Source organism: Lipomyces tetrasporus (assembly GCF_029532465.1).
Source record: "Lipomyces tetrasporus strain NRRL Y-64009 chromosome Unknown POJ06scaffold_1, whole genome shotgun sequence".
NCBI lineage: Eukaryota > Fungi > Ascomycota > Lipomycetes > Lipomycetales > Lipomycetaceae > Lipomyces > Lipomyces tetrasporus.
The window spans coordinates 534,369-552,052 of NW_026611596.1; the positions used below are offsets into that span (position 1 = coordinate 534,369).

Consider the following 17,684-nt stretch of genomic DNA (forward strand, 5'->3'; position numbering starts at 1 on the left):
CGCCATCCGCCATCCGCCATCGCGAGTTTGGCGGATTTACATCCGTCATCCGTCATCCGCCATTACAAGTTTGTCGGATCCTCATCCGCCGTCTTGTCGAATAGATCCGCCTTCCTATCCGCCTTGATCGGATAAATCTAAAATAATTACACTAGCCTAATTAGGTTAGAGGATTTCCTTTGATAATAAACGTTATTTGGAAATCAAAATTTCACCCGATTCGTTAATACGACTCTCTCACCTTAAGTAAATAATAAAATAGTCAGGATTACAAGACAATGTACTTGTCAGCAAACGCGTGCGGCATCGACGATCTGCATTCTGTAAGCGCGTCGACGAGAATGTGCAATGTTCTGCCTGAGAATTAATCCAGTCTTTTCAAATCTCGAATACAAACCTCGAAATCCATAGCTAACTCGTTCGGACATTGCGATAAAATATATCCTCGCGGAACTCTAAGCGTTTCGAGAATATACACTTCTCAGCTGCATTACAGTGAACTTGGACCTGACCTTAAATACTCCACATCGATCTTTCCTAATTAGGAAATTATCCATATTTATTCGACATCCATATCCGCCAACTTAAAATGCGGCGGATATTTATTCGAGGCGGATAATTTGGCGGATAGAATCCGCCATATCCGCCCATCCGTCACAGCCCTATCAGCACTGGACAACATAAACTGTATGTAGCGTCTGAATTGGTATTTATGGACTCGAGTCGACTCGAGTACAGTTCACTTCAATATGGCAGTCATAAAATAAATAAAATAAACCGCGACAGTAATTGCGGGACGATTGCCAAAGTGAGTTAGAGCGGAAGCGTCCAGCCAAAAGTAGGACACAGCGTCAGCGCCGCACGGCTGCGTCTATGATACTCACACTCCAGCTCGACTGCCAGGCGTCTCTATTTCGAATCGATAATTGCAAGTCAACGACAGCCAATTCAGACAATCGACATGCCAGAATTCCTCGAAGTATTTTACCCGTTCGACAAAGCGCCGACCGACCCGGCCGTGTCACAGCCATTTCTGGCCAAACTGGCCGAGCAGGAAGCCGAGCTCGAGTTCAGTTCGTTCAACGCGTCGGACGCGCTTGCCCTCGGGCTCGCGATTCTGGCCGAGTCGCCCAAGGCTAAGACGCCGGACGCGCCGGGCGTGCGCGCTGTCGTCGTGCACGTGTCGATCAACGGCAACCTGCAGTTCTACAGTGCCCAGGACGGCACGAACGCGGACAACTACGGGTGGATCCAGCGCAAGGTCAACACCGTCACCCGGTTCGGCCGGGCCAGCATCTTCATGGGGTCCTCGTGCATGGCCGGCGGTAAAGACTTTAACGTGAAGTTTTTGTTGCCCGAGACCGAGTATGTCGGAGTCGGCGGTGGGTTCCCGTTGCGAGTCAAAGGGGTTGCGTACCCGGTTGGGGTTGTTGCGGTCAGCGGGTTGCCGCATCAGATGGATCACGAGTTGGTGACAAAAGGCATTAAGAAGTATTTGGAGTCGAAAAAGTAGACGTGCTTCTGTATGGTGTGGGACAAAATGTTTGTGCTTGCTAAGAGCGCAGAGCGGTACATAGAATCGATCATAATACAGTAATAAATATTAGTGGTAATAGTAATAACGTACTTCATAAGCGAGTGAGCCACCCAACAAGAAACGCGCCCATTTTTCCCCCCACCCAGTTTTAATCATCGATGCAACAACCAATTGATATTCAATCAACGGATCCAGAAGGCACGATTTCCTTAGCGATGCAAGCTATGGATAGGGGCCAAGTTCGGAGTGTCCGATTAGCTGCAAAGACGCACAACGTTGATCGTACGACTCTAAAGCGACGACGCGACGGCACCTCTACGCACGCCCAATAGTCAAAAACTCATGCCTAACGAGGAGTCAGTCATTGTTCAGCACATCCTCGACCTGGATTCGCGAGGATTTTCGCCTAGACTAAATATTCTTGAAGATATAACCAATCAACTCCTTGCTTCTCGGAAGGGAGGCACGGTGGGCAAGAACTGGGCTTCAAACTTCACTCAACGTCGCCCAGAGCTTAAAACGAGGTTCAATCGTAAAGACGATTACAAGAGGGCCCTCTGCGAAGATCCAGACCTAATTAGGCGATGGTTTGAGCTAGTACGAAATACGATGACAAAAGTACGGCATTGTCGACGCGGATATCTACAACTTTGATGAAACCGGCTTTCATGATGGGAATTATCTCAGCCGCAATGGTCGTTACAAGCTCAGAGCGACGCTCTCGTCCAAAGTCGGCTCAACCGGGAAATCGAGAATTGGTCACGGTAATTCAGGGCATTAATTCTCAGGGCTGGGCGATCACGCCGTTCGTGATCTTTGTGGGACAACGTCACCTTATCTCATGGTATCAGGAGAGTACCTTACCACATGACTGGGTCCTTGCAGTAAACGACAATGGCTGGACAACAAATCAATTAGGAATTTAGGATTTGAATGGATTCAGCACTTTGATCGCCATACCAAACGCCGTCGGTTGGCACCCATCGCCTCCTCATTCTCGATGGTCATGAAAGCCATGTTTCGGCTCAAATTTGATCAGTTCTGCCCAGAAAATAAAATCGTCACGCTCTGTATGCCTCCCCATTCATCTCATCTCCTACAGCCACTTGATGTCGGGTGTTTTGGGCCACTTAAGAAGGCTTACGGGCGAGAAATCGAGGATCTTACGAGGGTTCATATCAATCACGTTACCAAACTGGAATTTCTCCCTGCATTTCAGGCGGCCTATCAGGCTACCATGACAAAGAAAATCATTCAGGGTGGTTTTCGAGGTGCAGGGCTTATTCCTTTCAACCCTGATAACGTGCTATTACATCTAGATCTGGTGGTAAGGCATCCGACACCTGAAGGCACCGGAGACCACCACTTGGTCTCCGAAAACACCGCACACGACAGCAGATCTACAGGCACAAACAGACCTACTAAAGAATCGAATTGCAAGGCACCAGAATAGCTCACCAGCCCCAATCAATCAGGCACTTGATCAGCTTATCAAGGGTGCCGAGATGATGATGCACGTCGTCAGCGACGTCGAAACCGTTTACAGCAAGGAGGCGCTCTTACAGTCCAGGATGGACAGGACTTAATACAGAAAATAGAGGTCGCTGAGAGATACAGCATGAGACGAAGAGAAAGAGCGATCAATCGGCAGGGAGCAAAACGAAGCAAAGGCAATGTAGCACTTGCGGCGAAACTGGTCATAATGCTCGTACGTGTAACAGTAATTAAGAAACTATTATAGATTCGATTTTTTAATATCTTAATAAATTTATCTATCGGTGTGGTGATATCGATGATTTAGCGTGGTGTGGATAGCTAGGCTGGCTCGCCTGGGTGGCTCACTCGCTTATGAAGCACCTTACAGGGAAGTACTGATGACGAAAGACAGAATAATCCGAGTGCGTACGCTAATAATAATGACTCGAGGACAGGATGCTGGTCAATAATAATCTGTTGTCCCTTGCTTAGCTGACTCGGACGCGTGCGCCACTTTATTGGATGGCTGATGGCGTGGTCGGACAAGGCCGAACAGAAACGCACGCGTCTTAGTGAGTTGAGGCAGAATCGTGCTGCGGACTATAATTAGACTGCAGCCACAGATAAGCGCCGTCCCACAGATAAGGCCAAACGATTGATTGAGATACGGCCAAGACTAGTCTGGGCTTGGTCGCGATTATTTGTCGCTCGCTCTCAAACACGCCAGCCCAGTAAAGTAACATATCATACATGCTGTATAGTATTATGCAAGTGCATCGTACGTCTTGCCAGTGGCACGACCACCGCCTCCCCTTGGCAACCAGCACAATACTGCGGTGGCGCTCGCCGTCAACAGCGCCAAACGCCGCTGCAAACGCCACGGGCCCAATTTGCAGCATCATCCAGCCTTGGGTGTCGTTCGCACAGTCGAACGAAGTCTGAGGCCGCCTTATTTGGATCCGGGCTCGTGAGCAGACCATATAGCGCACTTGCCGGATAACCTGGTCGTGGGGACGCACTGCGTCCGATACCCGGTAATATCAGTCGCGCAAGGTTGTGTCGTAGCCAAAGAGTATCTCCGAACTCCTTGCGAACGGAACAACTTGTGGGGCACGTGTACGGAGCGAATCTGCGCGGTTTGCCGCCACGTTCTGTACGGCGCTCACCAGTTTAGTTCGAACTCGGGAGGACAAACGAGCGGTACACTCGAGTTACTGCGGATCAAACCGAGCACTTTCTAGCAAGATAGTCAACTGCGCACTAATTCACGCACGATTCTTCTTATCAGAACCGCTCAATGACTCGTCTGTCAACCATCTGCACTACCGGGCTCGTGCGCCGCTGCTCCTGCCGAGTACTTAACCGGGCCATGGCGGCGCCCATCTCTGGGCATTCAGTCCTCCATCCGCCGACATGTCCTCCGAGAAAAACTCTCCGTCTGATACGTCGACCGAGCTTGCTCGGCCCACCATCTGGTCCAAAATCAACAGCCGGCTAGAGCTGTCCTCTGTCGACGCTATTCGCCGGTCCAATGCTGGTGAGCAAGTTTTTGTACTCTGCCTGTCCTGTTTGAACGCTGCTGACGATGAACAACCAGATCTGGATCCCGTGCCGCCTCACCGCCGGACATGGCGAACCCACAATTTCGTCATGTACTGGATCTCCGATAACTTCTCGCCCTCGGGCTTCCGCAATGCCGCGTCGCTTATGCAAATTGGCCTGTCGTGGCGCGACTCGCTAGTGTGCATCACCATCGCGCAATTCATCGTCGGCGTCGTCATCGTCCTCAACGGTGTTGTCGGCTCGCGATACCACATCAACTTCTCGATCCAATCCCGCGCGTCGTTTGGCTACTACTTCAGTTACCTCATGGTCATCATGCGCATGATTGTCGGCATTTTCTGGTACGGCATCCAGGCCTACACTGGCGCCGAGTGCGTGCGATCCATTATCTACGCCATCTGGCCGTCGTTCCACAATGTTAAGAACACGCTGCCGGTGTCGGCCAATATTGACACCCAGATGATGACCGCGTATGTGGTATACTTCATTCTTATCCTGCCGATGCACTACATCCCCATGCATCACCTCAAGTGGCTGTTCACGATCAAGTCGATCACGACACCCATTGTCGGCTTCGCCATCATGGGATGGATTATCCACAAGGTCGGCGTGTCCAACACTTCGCTCTGGACTCAGGAGACTACTCTCCACGGCTCCACGCTCGCCTGGACGTTCCTGTCTGGACTGTACGCCAACATCGGCACCTGGTCGACCCTGGCAGTCAACGTTCCTGACTTCACCCGGTACGCGGTCAACGACAAGTCGGCTTTCGTCACTGCATTTGTGCTTCCCGCCACCGGCTGCCTCATCACTTTCTTTGGCGTGGTTTCTGCTGCCGGCTCCAACATCCTGTACGGCAAAATCCTGTGGGACCCGCTCCTGCTCATCGACGAATGGACATCGTCAGGCGGTCGCGCGGCCGCCTTCTTCTGCGCCTTCTTCTTCCTCATCGCCCAGATCGGCGTCAACATTGCGGCAAACTCGATCTCGGCCGCCAACGACCTCAACTGTCTGTTCCCACGGTACATTAACATTCGCCGCGGCCAGATCATTGTCGCGTTCATCGGCTCCTGGGCCCTCACACCTTGGAATATTCTCACTGGCGCGCCGGCTTTCCTCAGCTTCATGTCTGGCTACTCGGTCTGGCTCGGCCCCATCGCTGGCATCCTGCTGTCAGATTTCTACCTTGTGCACAAAAAGAAGTACGACGTGTGGGAATTGTACAACAAGCACGGCATGTACCGCTACAACAAAGTCGGGACCAACTGGCGCGCGTTCATCGCGTTCTTCATCGGCTGGGTCCCGCTCCTGCCCGGATTCATCCCCACCGTCAACTCGTCCATCACGGTCTCGGCCGGCGCAACCCACCTCTACCATCTCGGCTACTTTTACGGCGTCGGTGCGGCCGGATTGTCGTACTACGTTCTGTGCCGGTTCTGGCCGGCAACTGAAACCATGCTTGAACGGGCGGTGTTACCGGACGCCGACGTTATTCATGGCCATAGCGGAGAAGACATGGAGGAAGGCATCGAGGCCGCCCTCGGCGACGAAATTGTTGCTGACAAGGACCACAAGTACTAAGTTTGTATATAGTAGAATTTAGATTGGGCATAGGCTTTATAGAATATATATATCTTTGGTCAAATACTCTGTTGCAATTTTTTTTGCCTAGACATAACTCCGCCGGTTGAGACGTCTAAACGTCTGGTCTGCATCTGAACGATAATATTAATAGTACCATATCGGGACACTCATCTGTCCAGATTGCCATGGGCGGCTAGACGAGCGGGACTAAACCAAGGCGACGAGGCTAACTTAGCTGAGGAAATGGATGAATTAGAATTTATGGTCATGGACTAATTTACATAACAGAACCCACGTCTAATTGACAGTAATAATTCAGATCCACAAGAGTTTTTTCGAGGACGACTAAGAGCGCAGAAAAATTTTACAAGTGAAGCTGAGCTCGTTGCGGCTTCAACTTGAGCCTGTCGTTGCAAGCGTCCAAGTGCTGTTCGTAACAACGCGCCGCAGAATTTCAGCTCGAACCAATCGAAAAAAGTCTGGCTGCCACAGCCATTGCTAAAGTAGACTAGGAATACAATCTCCTAGGACAAGCTCGTGCAGATTAGGTGGAACATCACCGCCAACGAGCCGACCCTCGATGATCACTGTCTATCATTTGCCAGTTAGCTGCCGTATTCCACTCAGCCTACTAGTTTATTACACACAAATGATGGAGTAAGGCGGAGGAGAGTGTCGTGGGTAGAATTCTCCTCTTGCGGGGGACGATATGTCGCTAGCTGCACTGTGCTTAGCCACCGGTCACTCAAGGTACGAAATGGAGCCAGACGGAGCCATTTACTTTGAAATCGTGGATGCCAGGGACTACAAGGTTATTATAGAAGTTGGGGTCTCTCAGGCATACAACAGTTTGTTCGACAAAGGGAAGTGGATTATCGATAATACATGCGATAATGTTATTTTTCTTGCCTTCAACGAGAAGCACCGGTATTCTGCACCTCGCCAGCGCATTTTCTTATCACCTCACGAAAGTAAAGCTCAAATTGTGCAGATGCGACGTCACTTACGGTCGCCGAGTTATCCAAAGTTCCGGGAATTAGAGTTTCTAGGGCATATCTGGTTCCACGAACTCTCTGATGCGGTCATCGAGGTAGTGCGAAAGGCACCCAGTTCCGATGGAAGAGATGATCTTATGCGAAGCGAATACGTACGTTTGACTTTGTTCTAATAGATAGAATCAGCTAACATGAATGAACCCAAAGGTCCTAGTAGAGAACGGCATAAACAAAAGCTCTAGTGTCCCTCGATCAGTTGGCAATGTGAGGCTGGCTGAATTGATATCCTCAGTATCGCATAATAATGGAGAAACTGGAAATATCATTATAGATTTCTTTGACTCCGTTACCTTTTGGGATATTATCTGGCGTGCAATGATTGCAAATGCTATCAATCGATTGAAGCGTGCTGTCAAAGTGAGGTCTTGATTTTTCCTGTCGTTTCATCAAACTATAACCAATCGCCGTGTACAATAATTTATCAACCCCATCTTCATCACACCGTCGGAAATGGGATAGGATTGCAGCACGATGGAAAAGAAATCCTGAAGGGCAATGGGAATTGAGAGGTTCACCGTCATTACATTTATCACTGGGGTCTGGAACAGCGTTTGCTTGTTACAATACTTGTATATCAATAAGCTAGGATCACTTCAATTATTCTATATCCATTGCGTGCATAATCTTAAGCAGTGTAGCCATTAATTCCCTTGGCCTTGGACTTTGCCAATGACAGTGTCCTCAAATGGCTGGTCTGGCTTGAATATCATCTTGTACGCGCGTACCATTCTCGAATTATAAGCGAAATGCTACGCGTGGTGAGTATTTGAACTTGGTGAAGACGCATCGGCCCCGAAGAAAAGGCGGAAACGGCTTTCTCAGACTCGGCACGCGTCGGTTTGAGCGGACGGCAACGTAGAACCGCAGACGCTAGTCAGAAAATAGAGGAGACTGGCGCGCGAGATACCTCATCGAACAAGAAGTCGGATGACCAAACTCGACCTTTAACATGAGGTCTCATAAAATATATTCGGGAAAATATTACAGTACTGTACAGTACTCCAGAATGTTAATGTGAGGATCAAGGTGTGTTCGTACTATACGTTACGCTAGCGGGATAGCTTGCAACAATATATTTTAGAATATCAACTATGCCGGGAAGTGGGTATAAACCCTTCCTTATATACATTTCTCGGCATCTAAATTTACAGCAAAAATCTTTTAGCCGCGGACTAAGCCGGGCGCACGAAAACTTAACGAACAACTAACTCATATGTACACTGACATCATCCTGCAAGAAGAAACAAAAGAACGCCGAAATCCTGCCGTGTCCTCGGAAAGATCACGGAGCAAAGATTTTGCGATTGTGACGTCAGACGCCGTCTGCGGCTCATGACGTCACCCTTCGAAGTACCAGACACTCAGGAAGGATTCCTGACAGTTAATACCATCTTGACACTCCTAAGGTCGGCTAGCACATATTTGATTCCTAAACCTTTCCGCACTTGACCCATTTTCCATTTTTTCTGCAGACGTTGAGTTGGCATCCTAATGTAGTGCACACGAATCCATTGCCACATTCATATGTTTGATAATACCCATTCTTACGATCCTGTGGACGTGGATCGCAGCGGAATGACCGCGGATCCCAAGACGCATCGGGTCACCATTGCATTTGAACTTCCAATGGCTTGACTCTGAAGCAAAGAACTTGGATTTGGCCTGCTCCGCGCAAATCCCGTGACCATGAAGGCCAGTAACACGGGCGCACATCGTCATTTGGTCGACGCCGACACCGAAGTAACCATCGAAGGAAACGTGGAGGTATCTATGATGCCTGGCGGCTCTTTCTTCTTCAGTGAGAGTGGCGTTTGCGTCGGTGATGGTAAAGTTTCCCTCAATGAAGTCGGTTTCCTCGTAAGGATAGACGGGACCATCGTCATAGGGTCGGTGTCGTCGTCGTCGTCGTCAGTATCGCCGGTGTCTGAGTCACTAGGATTGGTGTCCGTGCCAACAAGAGTGGTGTTCCGTGCAGATAGAGAGCGGGCCAACCTGGAACTCTCTAGGTTGGCGTTGCCTTTGGGCTTCCCAAGACTGTGGGGAAAGGCTTGTGTTAGGCCCAGAATCAGGAGAAGAATGTTGATGAGCTTGAGCTTCATGTCGGCGGATAGAGTGTTCAGGGAGAGATGAATGGTGAGGAAGTAGCCAAATAAGTCGTGTTAATGGTTGGAAGGGAGAACCACCAAGCTCGGTAAGGATTATTCTTAACTGACGAAGAGCCGACTTGCCGGATAATCGGTCCACTTTTATATGTTCAGCACAGGCTATTACTCACTGCTTCTATACAACGCGTGTGCTTGCAACATTGAATCTGATCTCTCGATTACGAACCGTAGCCCAAGCGGCTGTCCTGTCGCGGCTCCGTCAAACATATGTGTTGTATATCTAACAAGCCGGCTCCACGTAGGCGGCAATTTAATCTCCGGATTTGGTATTCTGATCGACGGGAGACCGAAGCGGCTGATCAATTTCACTGAAGCTCGATTGCCTCGCATCGGCAGGTAATGAGACCGTGCTTTCGACATCCCGGACAGGGGCTCGTTTGAAACCCGCTTCCTCAGCCGCTCAGGGGCTAACCCTACGGCTGGATATGCTTGTGTTTAGTCCCGTCCGACCGTAAACAGAATGTTGCTTTCGTTTTATTTTTTTAAGTTCACCCTAGACGTGCCCTCTGAACATCAGCAGGCTTGCAAAAGAACAATGCCTCGAGTGTGTTGCCCGTAGACACTTTGACGCTGTATATGTAACCTTCATCCCGCAAGGTCTCTATGAATCGTGCCGTCGAGGACTTATTTTCCCGGTAGTAATCGTAGGTTCGATTATATACATCCCTGCCAAACAAAGACGACCCGTATGTCGAGTTTAGCACTGATGCAATCGTATAAGGGATGCTGAGGAGTGCTGGACAAGGCATCACATAGTTGCCCTGGGTGCTTCAGCTTTCTGGGGTCGGGTTTTCGGGATAAGTATAGGCATTCATACCTTCAAGCTGATGTCCATCATGTTGGTCAACAAGCTCTGCAAGGATCCAAGAATCGTTGAGTTGGTTTTTGAAACGAACTCTCCATCGACAGTCACAGAGCATGCTTCGGGCAAATTTCTGACGAGTGAGGCCATTGTCTCCTTTAGTCCCGACTTCCAGTGGGAGGTTACCGGTATTGAGAGGCTTTCCGCTGCATTTGCAGACAAGTGATAGGTGTCTGATTTTTGTGTTTCACGACGCCATTCTTTACTGCGACATTGTTGTTGATCGCATGCGTGTTCACAAAGGCTCTGGCTTTATCATCTGACTCGAAGACCATACCAATGCATAAATCATAGGGATTACTCGTCGTGGGAAAGTCAATTGCAGCCGGATCCATGATGGTAGTAATACGTGCGGGGACAATGATGCGATGATAGACGCGTTCAGTTTGTGTACGCGCAGACTTACCCGGGTTTAGATAACTCCGGGTGATCTGACTCCCGGCGAATTGGGTTACTTACGCTAGTCCCAAAGAAGAATGGTCGATTTATTCTTCATGAATTTCCTCCTTTTATCGTAAAATCTCTGCCACAGGAGCCACATCGAACACTTGTGCCAGGTCAGTTATGTGCAAATGACTGTTTCTTCCATCCATTGTGGCGTCGAGCATCGGACGTGGCCGGCCTGGCCTGAGTTGCAGTAGTGTTATCGTATCGAAGCCATGGCGCATTTCGCCTGCCGCCACAATTCATAGCGGCACGGACAAATGCCATAGTTAAAACCGTGCCGACATCTGTACAGAAGACTCCAAGATAGCATAATAGACCTAACCTTGTGCCTGGGCGCCAAGGTACTGCGAGCTACAAATGTCTCGCGATAAGGCGCAACGCCCCGACGCCGCCCGACGCGCCGCCCCTTAAAGTGGCCCGGCCCTGCCTTTCGACCGTTTAATATTGAAAATTGTGTTAATAATGTTTCTCGATGTGCCGCTTTTATCTACCGGAGGAGTGCCAAGGGCAGAGGCGCAGTAGGACTTGACAGATGATGACTCGTTTGCACCTGCAAAAATTTCTTCCGGATGACTGGATACGCCCTGTTTGTATAAAGAGGCCGGCATATTGCCGCCAGACTTGCCTCTCTCGAGTTTGACATCGACATTTGCAAGCATGTCCTCTGAGAAGACGTCTTCGCCGGCCGAGTCCGCCGCCATGGACATTACTCGCCCTAGCGCCTGGTCGCGCATCACCAAGAGACTTGAATTGTCTTCCGTCGACGACCAGCGCCGGTCCAACGCTGGTGAGTCCAGTATCTGTGCTATGTGTGCCTGATCTCTGCTGACGATGAACAACCAGATCTGGATCCCGTGCCGCCTCACCGCCGGACATGGCGAACCCACAATTTCGTCATGTACTGGATCTCCGATAACTTCTCGCCCTCGGGCTTCCGCAATGCCGCCTCGCTCATGGCAATTGGCCTGTCGTGGCGCGACTCGCTCGTGTGCATCACTGTCGCGCAATTCATCATCGGCGTCGTCATCGTCCTCAACGGTGTCGTCGGCTCACGATACCACATCAACTTCTCGATCCAATCCCGCGCGTCGTTTGGCTTCTACTTCAGTTACCTCATGATCATCATGCGCATGATTGTCGGCATTTTCTGGTACGGCATCCAGGCCTACACCGGCGCCGAGTGCGTGCGGTCCATGATCTACGCCATCTGGCCGTCGTTCCACAACGTCGAGAACACACTGCCGGCGTCGGCCAATATTGACACGCAGATGATGACCGCGTACGTGGTATACTTCGTTATCGTCCTGCCGATGCACTACATCCCCATGCACCACCTCAAGTGGCTGTTCACGATTAAGTCGATCACGACACCCATTGTCGGCTTCGCCATCATGGGATGGGTCATTAACCAGGTCGGCGTGTCCAACACTTCGCTTTGGACTCAGGAGACCACGCTCCACGGCTCCACGCTCGCTTGGACTTTCCTCTCGGGGTTGTACGCCAACATCGGCACCTGGTCGACCTTGGCCGTCAACGTGCCTGACTTCACCCGATACGCGGCTAACGACAGGTCCGCGTACATCACGGCGCTGGTGCTTCCCGCCACCGGCTGCCTCATCACTTTCTTTGGCGTAGTGTCTGCTGCCGGCTCCAACATCCTGTACGGCCAAATCCTGTGGGACCCGCTCCTGCTCATCGACAACTGGACGTCGTCAGGCGGTCGCGCGGCCGCCTTCTTCTGCGCCTTCTTCTTCCTCATCGCCCAGATCGGCGTCAACATTGCGGCAAACTCGATCTCGGCGGCCAACGATCTCAACTGTCTGTTCCCACGGTACATTAACATTCGCCGCGGCCAGATCATTGTCGCGTTCATCGGCTCCTGGGCCCTCACACCTTGGAATATTCTCACTGGCGCGCCTGCTTTCATCAGCTTCATGTCTGGCTACTCGGTCTGGCTCGGCCCCATGGCCGGTGTCCTGCTGTCGGATTTCTATCTCGTACACAAACAAAAGTACGACGTGTGGGAATTGTACAACAAGCACGGCATCTACCGCTACAACAAGTGGGGCACGAACTGGCGCGCGTTCATCGCGTTCTTCGTCGGCTGGGTCCCGCTCCTGCCCGGGTTCATTCCTACCGTCAACTCGTCCATCACGGTCTCGACCGGCGCAACCCACCTTTACTACCTCGGCTACTTTTACGGCGTCGGCGCGGCCGCATTGTCGTACTACGTTCTGTGCCGGTTCTGGCCGGCGACTGAAACGATGCTTGAACGGGCGGTGTTACCGGACGCCGACGTTATTCATGGCCATAGTGGAGAGGACATGGAGGAAGGCATCGAGGTTGCGCTTGGCGACGAGTATGTCAAGCAGAGCAAGGATTGATTTATTTTGGATTTGCTGGGGTTTTGTTCTGTTGGCGTGTATATTTGTCAGGAAATGTATAATGCTTAGATGATCTTGAACATGTTTCCTAGTTCGGGAAATAGTTCAGTAATGAAGCAACCGAACACACTGCACTATAAACCTTATCCTCTGCAGCTCTCTGGCCGGGCAACACAATTTTGCTTCTGCGACCTAGCTATGTCCGAATGCTCGCTCGTACATATTTACATTCGGATCTCCAAATCTTATGCGTTTCTTAATATCGTTTGTTTGTCGCTTTCATAATTTCATGTTGATTTGCATGAGCTGAATGAGGACAACCCGGGCCAACACGTGACGGGAGCGTTGGCACGTTCTGAAAACAAGCACCTCTGGTGGACGCTAAAGATTAGCGGCCCTTTTTGTTAATACCGCATATCCAGCGGCTGGTAATCTGGGTTAACCGGTACGGTTCATTGGCAATCACTTTCAGTAGTTTCTCTGCCGTGTAAAAAGCACCATGCTAAGCCGTATCGTTGCGGTACATGCAAGGCACTTCACGCTAGATAATCAGTGCGAGGATTATTTTGTCTGCTCTCTGGATACCTCCCCCACAGCATCAGCAGGCTGTAGTCACTAAATCGTGACAGTCGGGTCTGTAAAGAAAAACTCTCTCTTATCACCAAATCAAGCTTGAGTTTCGACCTAACCCACGCCACGGAGTGTCTACATGACACCATGACTCGGCTGGTCAAGGCGGCCAGGTCCGTGAGTTCCCCGGCCGCGGTACATTGGTGGCGTCTATATATTGTACGAGGGCCCGCAACTGTCCTTTCTCGTCGGATAACACGGTCGCTGGCTGCGCAAGAAAATGGTCAAGGATTCGCCCTCAGAGTCGAACGGGGACCTGCCGGATCGGGCTGGCTTCTGGTCCAAGGTCCATAAGCGGGTCCAGCTCAATTCCGCGGACGCCATCCGTCGGTCGAACGCTGGTACGTTTTTGTCGATTTTTTTTTTTGCCAATTTTGTCGACGTCGAGGACTGATTGACTAGTCAGACCTCGACCCCGTACCGCCCCAGCGCCGGACATGGCGCACATACAACTTCGTCATGTACTGGATATCCGACAACTTTTCTCCCAACGGCTTCCGCAATGCTGCGTCGTTGATGGAAATTGGCATGTCTTGGCGTGACTCGCTCGTTTGTGTCGTCATTGCCCAGTTTATCACTGGCCTTGTCATCGTGTTCAACGGTGTCGTCGGCTCGCGCTACCATATTAGCTTCTCCGTCCAGGCTCGCGCGTCGTTTGGCTACTATTTCGGTTACCTCATGATCGTCATGCGCATGATCGTCGGTATTTTCTGGTACGGCATCAATGCGTACACCGGCGCCGAGTGCGTGCGGTCCATGATCTACGCCATCTGGCCATCATTCCACCATCTCAAGAATGGACTGCCTCTGTCAGCCCACATCGACACGCAGTTTATGACAGCGTACGTGGTCTACTTCGTCATCGTGCTGCCAATGCATTTGATTCCCATGCACAGACTCAAGTGGCTGTTCCTGGTCAAGGCTATCACGACGCCCATCGTTGGGTTCGCGATCATAGGCTGGGTCATCCACACCGTCGGCGTCTCGCAGACCTCACTCTGGACTCAGAAAACAACTCTACACGGGTCGACCCTCGCGTGGACTTTCCTGAACGGCCTGTACGCCAATATTGGATCCTGGTCGACCCTTGCTATCAACGTGCCGGATTTTACCCGGTACGCTGTCGACGACAGGGCCGCATACATCACCGCGTTCGTGCTGCCGGCCACGGGCGCGCTCGTAACATTTTTTGGTGTCGTCGTCGCCGCTGGATCCGACATCCTGTACGGCAAGATCTTTTGGGACCCGCTCTTGCTCATCGACGAATGGACTTCGCGCGGCGGTCGCGCGGCCGCCTTCTTCTGCGCCTTCTTCTTCCTGATTTCCCAGATCGGGGTCAACATCGCGGCAAACTCGGTCTCGGCCGCCAACGATCTCAACTGCTTGTTCCCGCGGTACATCAACATCCGGCGGGGCCAGATCATCGTCGCATTCCTCGGCTCCTGGGCCCTCACACCGTGGAACATTCTCACTAGCGCGCCAGCTTTCATCAGCTTCATGGCAGGCTACGCTGTCTGGCTTGGTCCGATCGCCGGCATCCTTCTGTCCGATTTCTACCTTGTGCACAAACAAAAGTACGACGTATGGGAATTGTACAACGAGCACGGCATCTACCGCTACAACAAGTGGGGCACGAACTGGCGCGCGTTCGTCGCGTTCTTCATCGGCTGGGTCCCGCTCCTGCCCGGATTCATCCCGACCGTCAATTCGTCCATCAAGGTGTCGGCCGGCATTCAGCATCTGTACGATTTGGGCTATTTTTACGGGTGCGGCTCCGCCATGCTGTCGTATCACCTGCTATGCCGGTTTTGGCCGGCGGAGGAGACGATGCTGGACAGGGCCGTGTTGCCGGATGAGGACCTGCTGCAGACGCACAGCGGCCTGATGATGGAAGAGGGCATCGAGGCTGCGCTCGGTGATCAGGTTGTTGAGATCAAGCGCGATAATTATTAGCGGTTTTTGTAATAACGTTTTTGTTTATGAATAGTCACGACCATTTTATGTAACATATTGGGGACGCGCGCCTGTCCGGAAAAGTTGCATAATTGCGTAGAAGAGGTCATCAGATCTGGAAGCGACCAGCTTGCACTTAGGTTCAATAATTATGCGGAGATCCTGCCATTACGAGTTTTAGTTAAATAGGCATTGTTGTTGAGAATATTTTCAGTCTGATGTGCGTTGGCGGTAGGGCATGACAGGGCGACAGCGGTTTTCACCTCCTGCCTACGTCCAGAGGACTAAGAAATAGCAGCAATCTTAGCTGTTAAAAACTAGGACTGGACATGATATCGCCAGAGGAAATTCCTGGCGATATCTCAAATTACTCGATACGATAACTTATACGATATTGAAGTTGAATATCGTATCGCCGAATATCGCCCATACCGCATAAAATACGATACGATATCGCCATTGCGTCTCTCTGCGAACTTTTTCTTTGTGTTCTAATTACATGAAAGTCCATCGTCCCATATATTCCTAACAAAATATATTTCTCAGCTTGCCTCGCCATGTTAATCTGCTCTCTCAATAAAATCAAACTGAGACAAAAATTGGCAAGATTAGAGCCAAAACAATCAACAATGGCAAATCACAATATTAAGGTATAGAAGATACACTGTTCAGTCGCAAAGACAATTCAGCCTCCATTCTCTCTCCTGCCCGCGGTCCGCTAAGTATCTCTGCTACCATGTCGGACCCATCAGGAAAATCGAACTCAAATACTGACTCGCCCTCTCCCTTCATATTAGCCAGAACAGCTTGACGAAAATGCCAACGCAAAAACTCATCTACAACTGCTCGCTCGTCTGCTGGGTCCCTGCAAACTGGGTCAAGCGTCCTTCCATCAACCCTATATAGGTCTATGCTGAAGCACGTTATTGTGTAATTATCGTCAGGGTCTATACCAAATTTGAAAGTGTCGAATTGTTGATGGATAGTAGATTGCATGAGAAGTCCATTCTGACAAGAGTTTATTCCTATATCGGTTTCGTCAGTCCTATTTGCTACGAACTGAGGATAATTTAGACTTGTGAAGAGTTCTTCATGAGACAACGGAAAAATGTGAGCAGCCTCGAAGCTTGTCCAATCATTCATGAAAGCAACCGGATTAGGCAATCCTGTTATCACGCATTTTCCGTCCCTATTTCGTACTTGTTCCCTGAACTTTCGATTTCTTCGAGTACTGACTGAGCGTGAAAGAGCTCTCGCAATGCATCGCTCGTCAGTCACCGTTATTATACCTAATCTCATATTAGTCAATTAATCGCAAGTCGATATAAAGGAATTAGATTACCTCCCGGGACATCGCATACTATATCATAATGACCAGGCTGGAGAGGGTCGTCAGTAGGTGTGAGCGGAATTTCAGTTCCTCGAAGCAAGACGCTATATGGACTATTCGCGCGTATGAAAATCTCCAGCATACGAAGGAATTTCTTTCTAGTCACCGATGGATTCAAGTATAATCCCCCAAGAGGCTCATTTGGCCGCGATGGATCGTAGAGATGAACATTCCGAATGAGAGACCTGCTCGTTGGCATATTACTCCCGCAACTCTGTTGAATAAATTGCCAAACGAAATGAATATTTGAAGCACCCAAGCGCCACTAATATTAAGACAGCCTGGTCGCGACTGTTAGATGTCTTTCCTCACTGTCCCCACTGTTCCCCTGTTAACCGATTTTCATCTGGCCCGTAGAATTGGATTTGTTGTCGCTACTGTGACTTACCCTGACAACCATCTAATCCAAACAGCGTAACGAAACGATGTTCGATCCTCGCCAATTGAGCAAAGCCCGGTCAGTCTCGTGAACTAGATGTGTACTTCACCAGTGAATTTGGGTTGTATACATACGGCTTGTAGCCCGAAAGTTAGACTTGTCGGCAGGGTTAGGGCTAATTCATGCTTTAATTGGACTAATTGTTGTTTGAATGACGTAATAGCCGTCACTATGGGCCAGCATACGGTAGCCCTTACTT

The 17,684-nt window shown here is 50.4% G+C and overlaps 8 protein-coding genes across 8 annotated transcripts; 5 read left to right on the forward strand and 3 right to left on the reverse strand.

The window, feature by feature from the left end:
• Positions 1-878: 878 nt before the first annotated feature.
• On the forward strand, positions 879-1,618 carry POJ06DRAFT_242331 (uncharacterized protein). Its single transcript, XM_056186215.1, has one exon. The coding sequence runs from the start codon at positions 962-964 to the stop codon at positions 1,511-1,513; it is 552 nt and encodes a 183-aa protein (XP_056047033.1). The 5' UTR covers positions 879-961; the 3' UTR covers positions 1,514-1,618.
• A 2,808-nt stretch (positions 1,619-4,426) lies between these two features.
• Positions 4,427-6,157, forward strand: POJ06DRAFT_242339 (permease for cytosine/purines, uracil, thiamine, allantoin-domain-containing protein; the record flags this gene model as incomplete). The annotated part of the gene is made up of 2 exons (XM_056186216.1): positions 4,427-4,449; positions 4,504-6,157. 2 exons carry the CDS (start codon positions 4,427-4,429, stop codon positions 6,155-6,157), a joined length of 1,677 nt encoding a protein of 558 aa, XP_056047034.1.
• A 712-nt stretch (positions 6,158-6,869) lies between these two features.
• Positions 6,870-7,584, forward strand: POJ06DRAFT_279342 (uncharacterized protein; the record flags this gene model as incomplete). Its single annotated transcript, XM_056189805.1, has 2 exons — positions 6,870-7,307; positions 7,363-7,584. 2 exons carry the CDS (start codon positions 6,870-6,872, stop codon positions 7,582-7,584), a joined length of 660 nt encoding a protein of 219 aa, XP_056047035.1.
• A 1,346-nt stretch (positions 7,585-8,930) lies between these two features.
• Positions 8,931-9,314, reverse strand: POJ06DRAFT_234589 (uncharacterized protein; the record flags this gene model as incomplete). Its single annotated transcript, XM_056185795.1, has 1 exon — positions 8,931-9,314. The coding sequence occupies one exon, from the start codon at positions 9,312-9,314 to the stop codon at positions 8,931-8,933; it is 384 nt and encodes a 127-aa protein (XP_056047036.1).
• Positions 9,315-10,353: 1,039 nt separating this feature from the next.
• Positions 10,354-10,763, reverse strand: POJ06DRAFT_242343 (uncharacterized protein). The gene has a single exon (XM_056186217.1). It carries the CDS (start codon positions 10,575-10,577, stop codon positions 10,365-10,367), a length of 213 nt encoding a protein of 70 aa, XP_056047037.1. The 5' UTR covers positions 10,578-10,763; the 3' UTR covers positions 10,354-10,364.
• Positions 10,764-11,082: 319 nt separating this feature from the next.
• POJ06DRAFT_242346 (permease for cytosine/purines, uracil, thiamine, allantoin-domain-containing protein) lies at positions 11,083-13,423 on the forward strand. Its single transcript, XM_056186218.1, has 2 exons — positions 11,083-11,476; positions 11,533-13,423. The coding sequence occupies exons 1-2, from the start codon at positions 11,347-11,349 to the stop codon at positions 13,071-13,073; spliced, it is 1,671 nt and encodes a 556-aa protein (XP_056047038.1). The 5' UTR covers positions 11,083-11,346; the 3' UTR covers positions 13,074-13,423.
• Positions 13,424-13,701: 278 nt separating this feature from the next.
• POJ06DRAFT_242348 (permease for cytosine/purines, uracil, thiamine, allantoin-domain-containing protein) lies at positions 13,702-16,133 on the forward strand. Its single transcript, XM_056186219.1, has 2 exons — positions 13,702-14,044; positions 14,110-16,133. The coding sequence occupies exons 1-2, from the start codon at positions 13,924-13,926 to the stop codon at positions 15,654-15,656; spliced, it is 1,668 nt and encodes a 555-aa protein (XP_056047039.1). The 5' UTR covers positions 13,702-13,923; the 3' UTR covers positions 15,657-16,133.
• Positions 15,991-17,536, reverse strand: POJ06DRAFT_242350 (HNH endonuclease-domain-containing protein). Its single transcript, XM_056186220.1, has 3 exons — positions 17,435-17,536; positions 16,999-17,327; positions 15,991-16,945 (listed from the first exon to the last, which is right to left on the reverse strand). Exons 2-3 carry the CDS (start codon positions 17,243-17,245, stop codon positions 16,302-16,304), a joined length of 891 nt encoding a protein of 296 aa, XP_056047040.1. The 5' UTR covers positions 17,246-17,327; positions 17,435-17,536; the 3' UTR covers positions 15,991-16,301.
• Between the last annotated feature and the right edge of the window lie 148 nt (positions 17,537-17,684).

Bases quoted from the DNA above. Each gene is read 5' to 3' on its own strand.
- POJ06DRAFT_242331 (XM_056186215.1), top strand. From the start codon at position 962: ATGCCAGAATTCCTCGAAGTATTTTACCCGTTCGACAAAGCGCCGACC.
- POJ06DRAFT_242346 (XM_056186218.1), top strand. From the start codon at position 11,347: ATGTCCTCTGAGAAGACGTCTTCGCCGGCCGAGTCCGCCGCCATGGAC. The intron at 11,477-11,532 runs GTGAGTCCAGTA...ATGAACAACCAG, and splicing joins CCAGCGCCGGTCCAACGCTG to ATCTGGATCCCGTGCCGCCT.
- POJ06DRAFT_242350 (XM_056186220.1), bottom strand. From the start codon at position 17,245: ATGCCAACGAGCAGGTCTCTCATTCGGAATGTTCATCTCTACGATCCA. The intron at 16,946-16,998 runs GTAATCTAATTC...ATATGAGATTAG, and splicing joins AGTATGCGATGTCCCGGGAG to GTATAATAACGGTGACTGAC.
- POJ06DRAFT_242348 (XM_056186219.1), top strand. From the start codon at position 13,924: ATGGTCAAGGATTCGCCCTCAGAGTCGAACGGGGACCTGCCGGATCGG. The intron at 14,045-14,109 runs GTACGTTTTTGT...TTGACTAGTCAG, and splicing joins CATCCGTCGGTCGAACGCTG to ACCTCGACCCCGTACCGCCC.
- POJ06DRAFT_242343 (XM_056186217.1), bottom strand. From the start codon at position 10,577: ATGGATCCGGCTGCAATTGACTTTCCCACGACGAGTAATCCCTATGAT.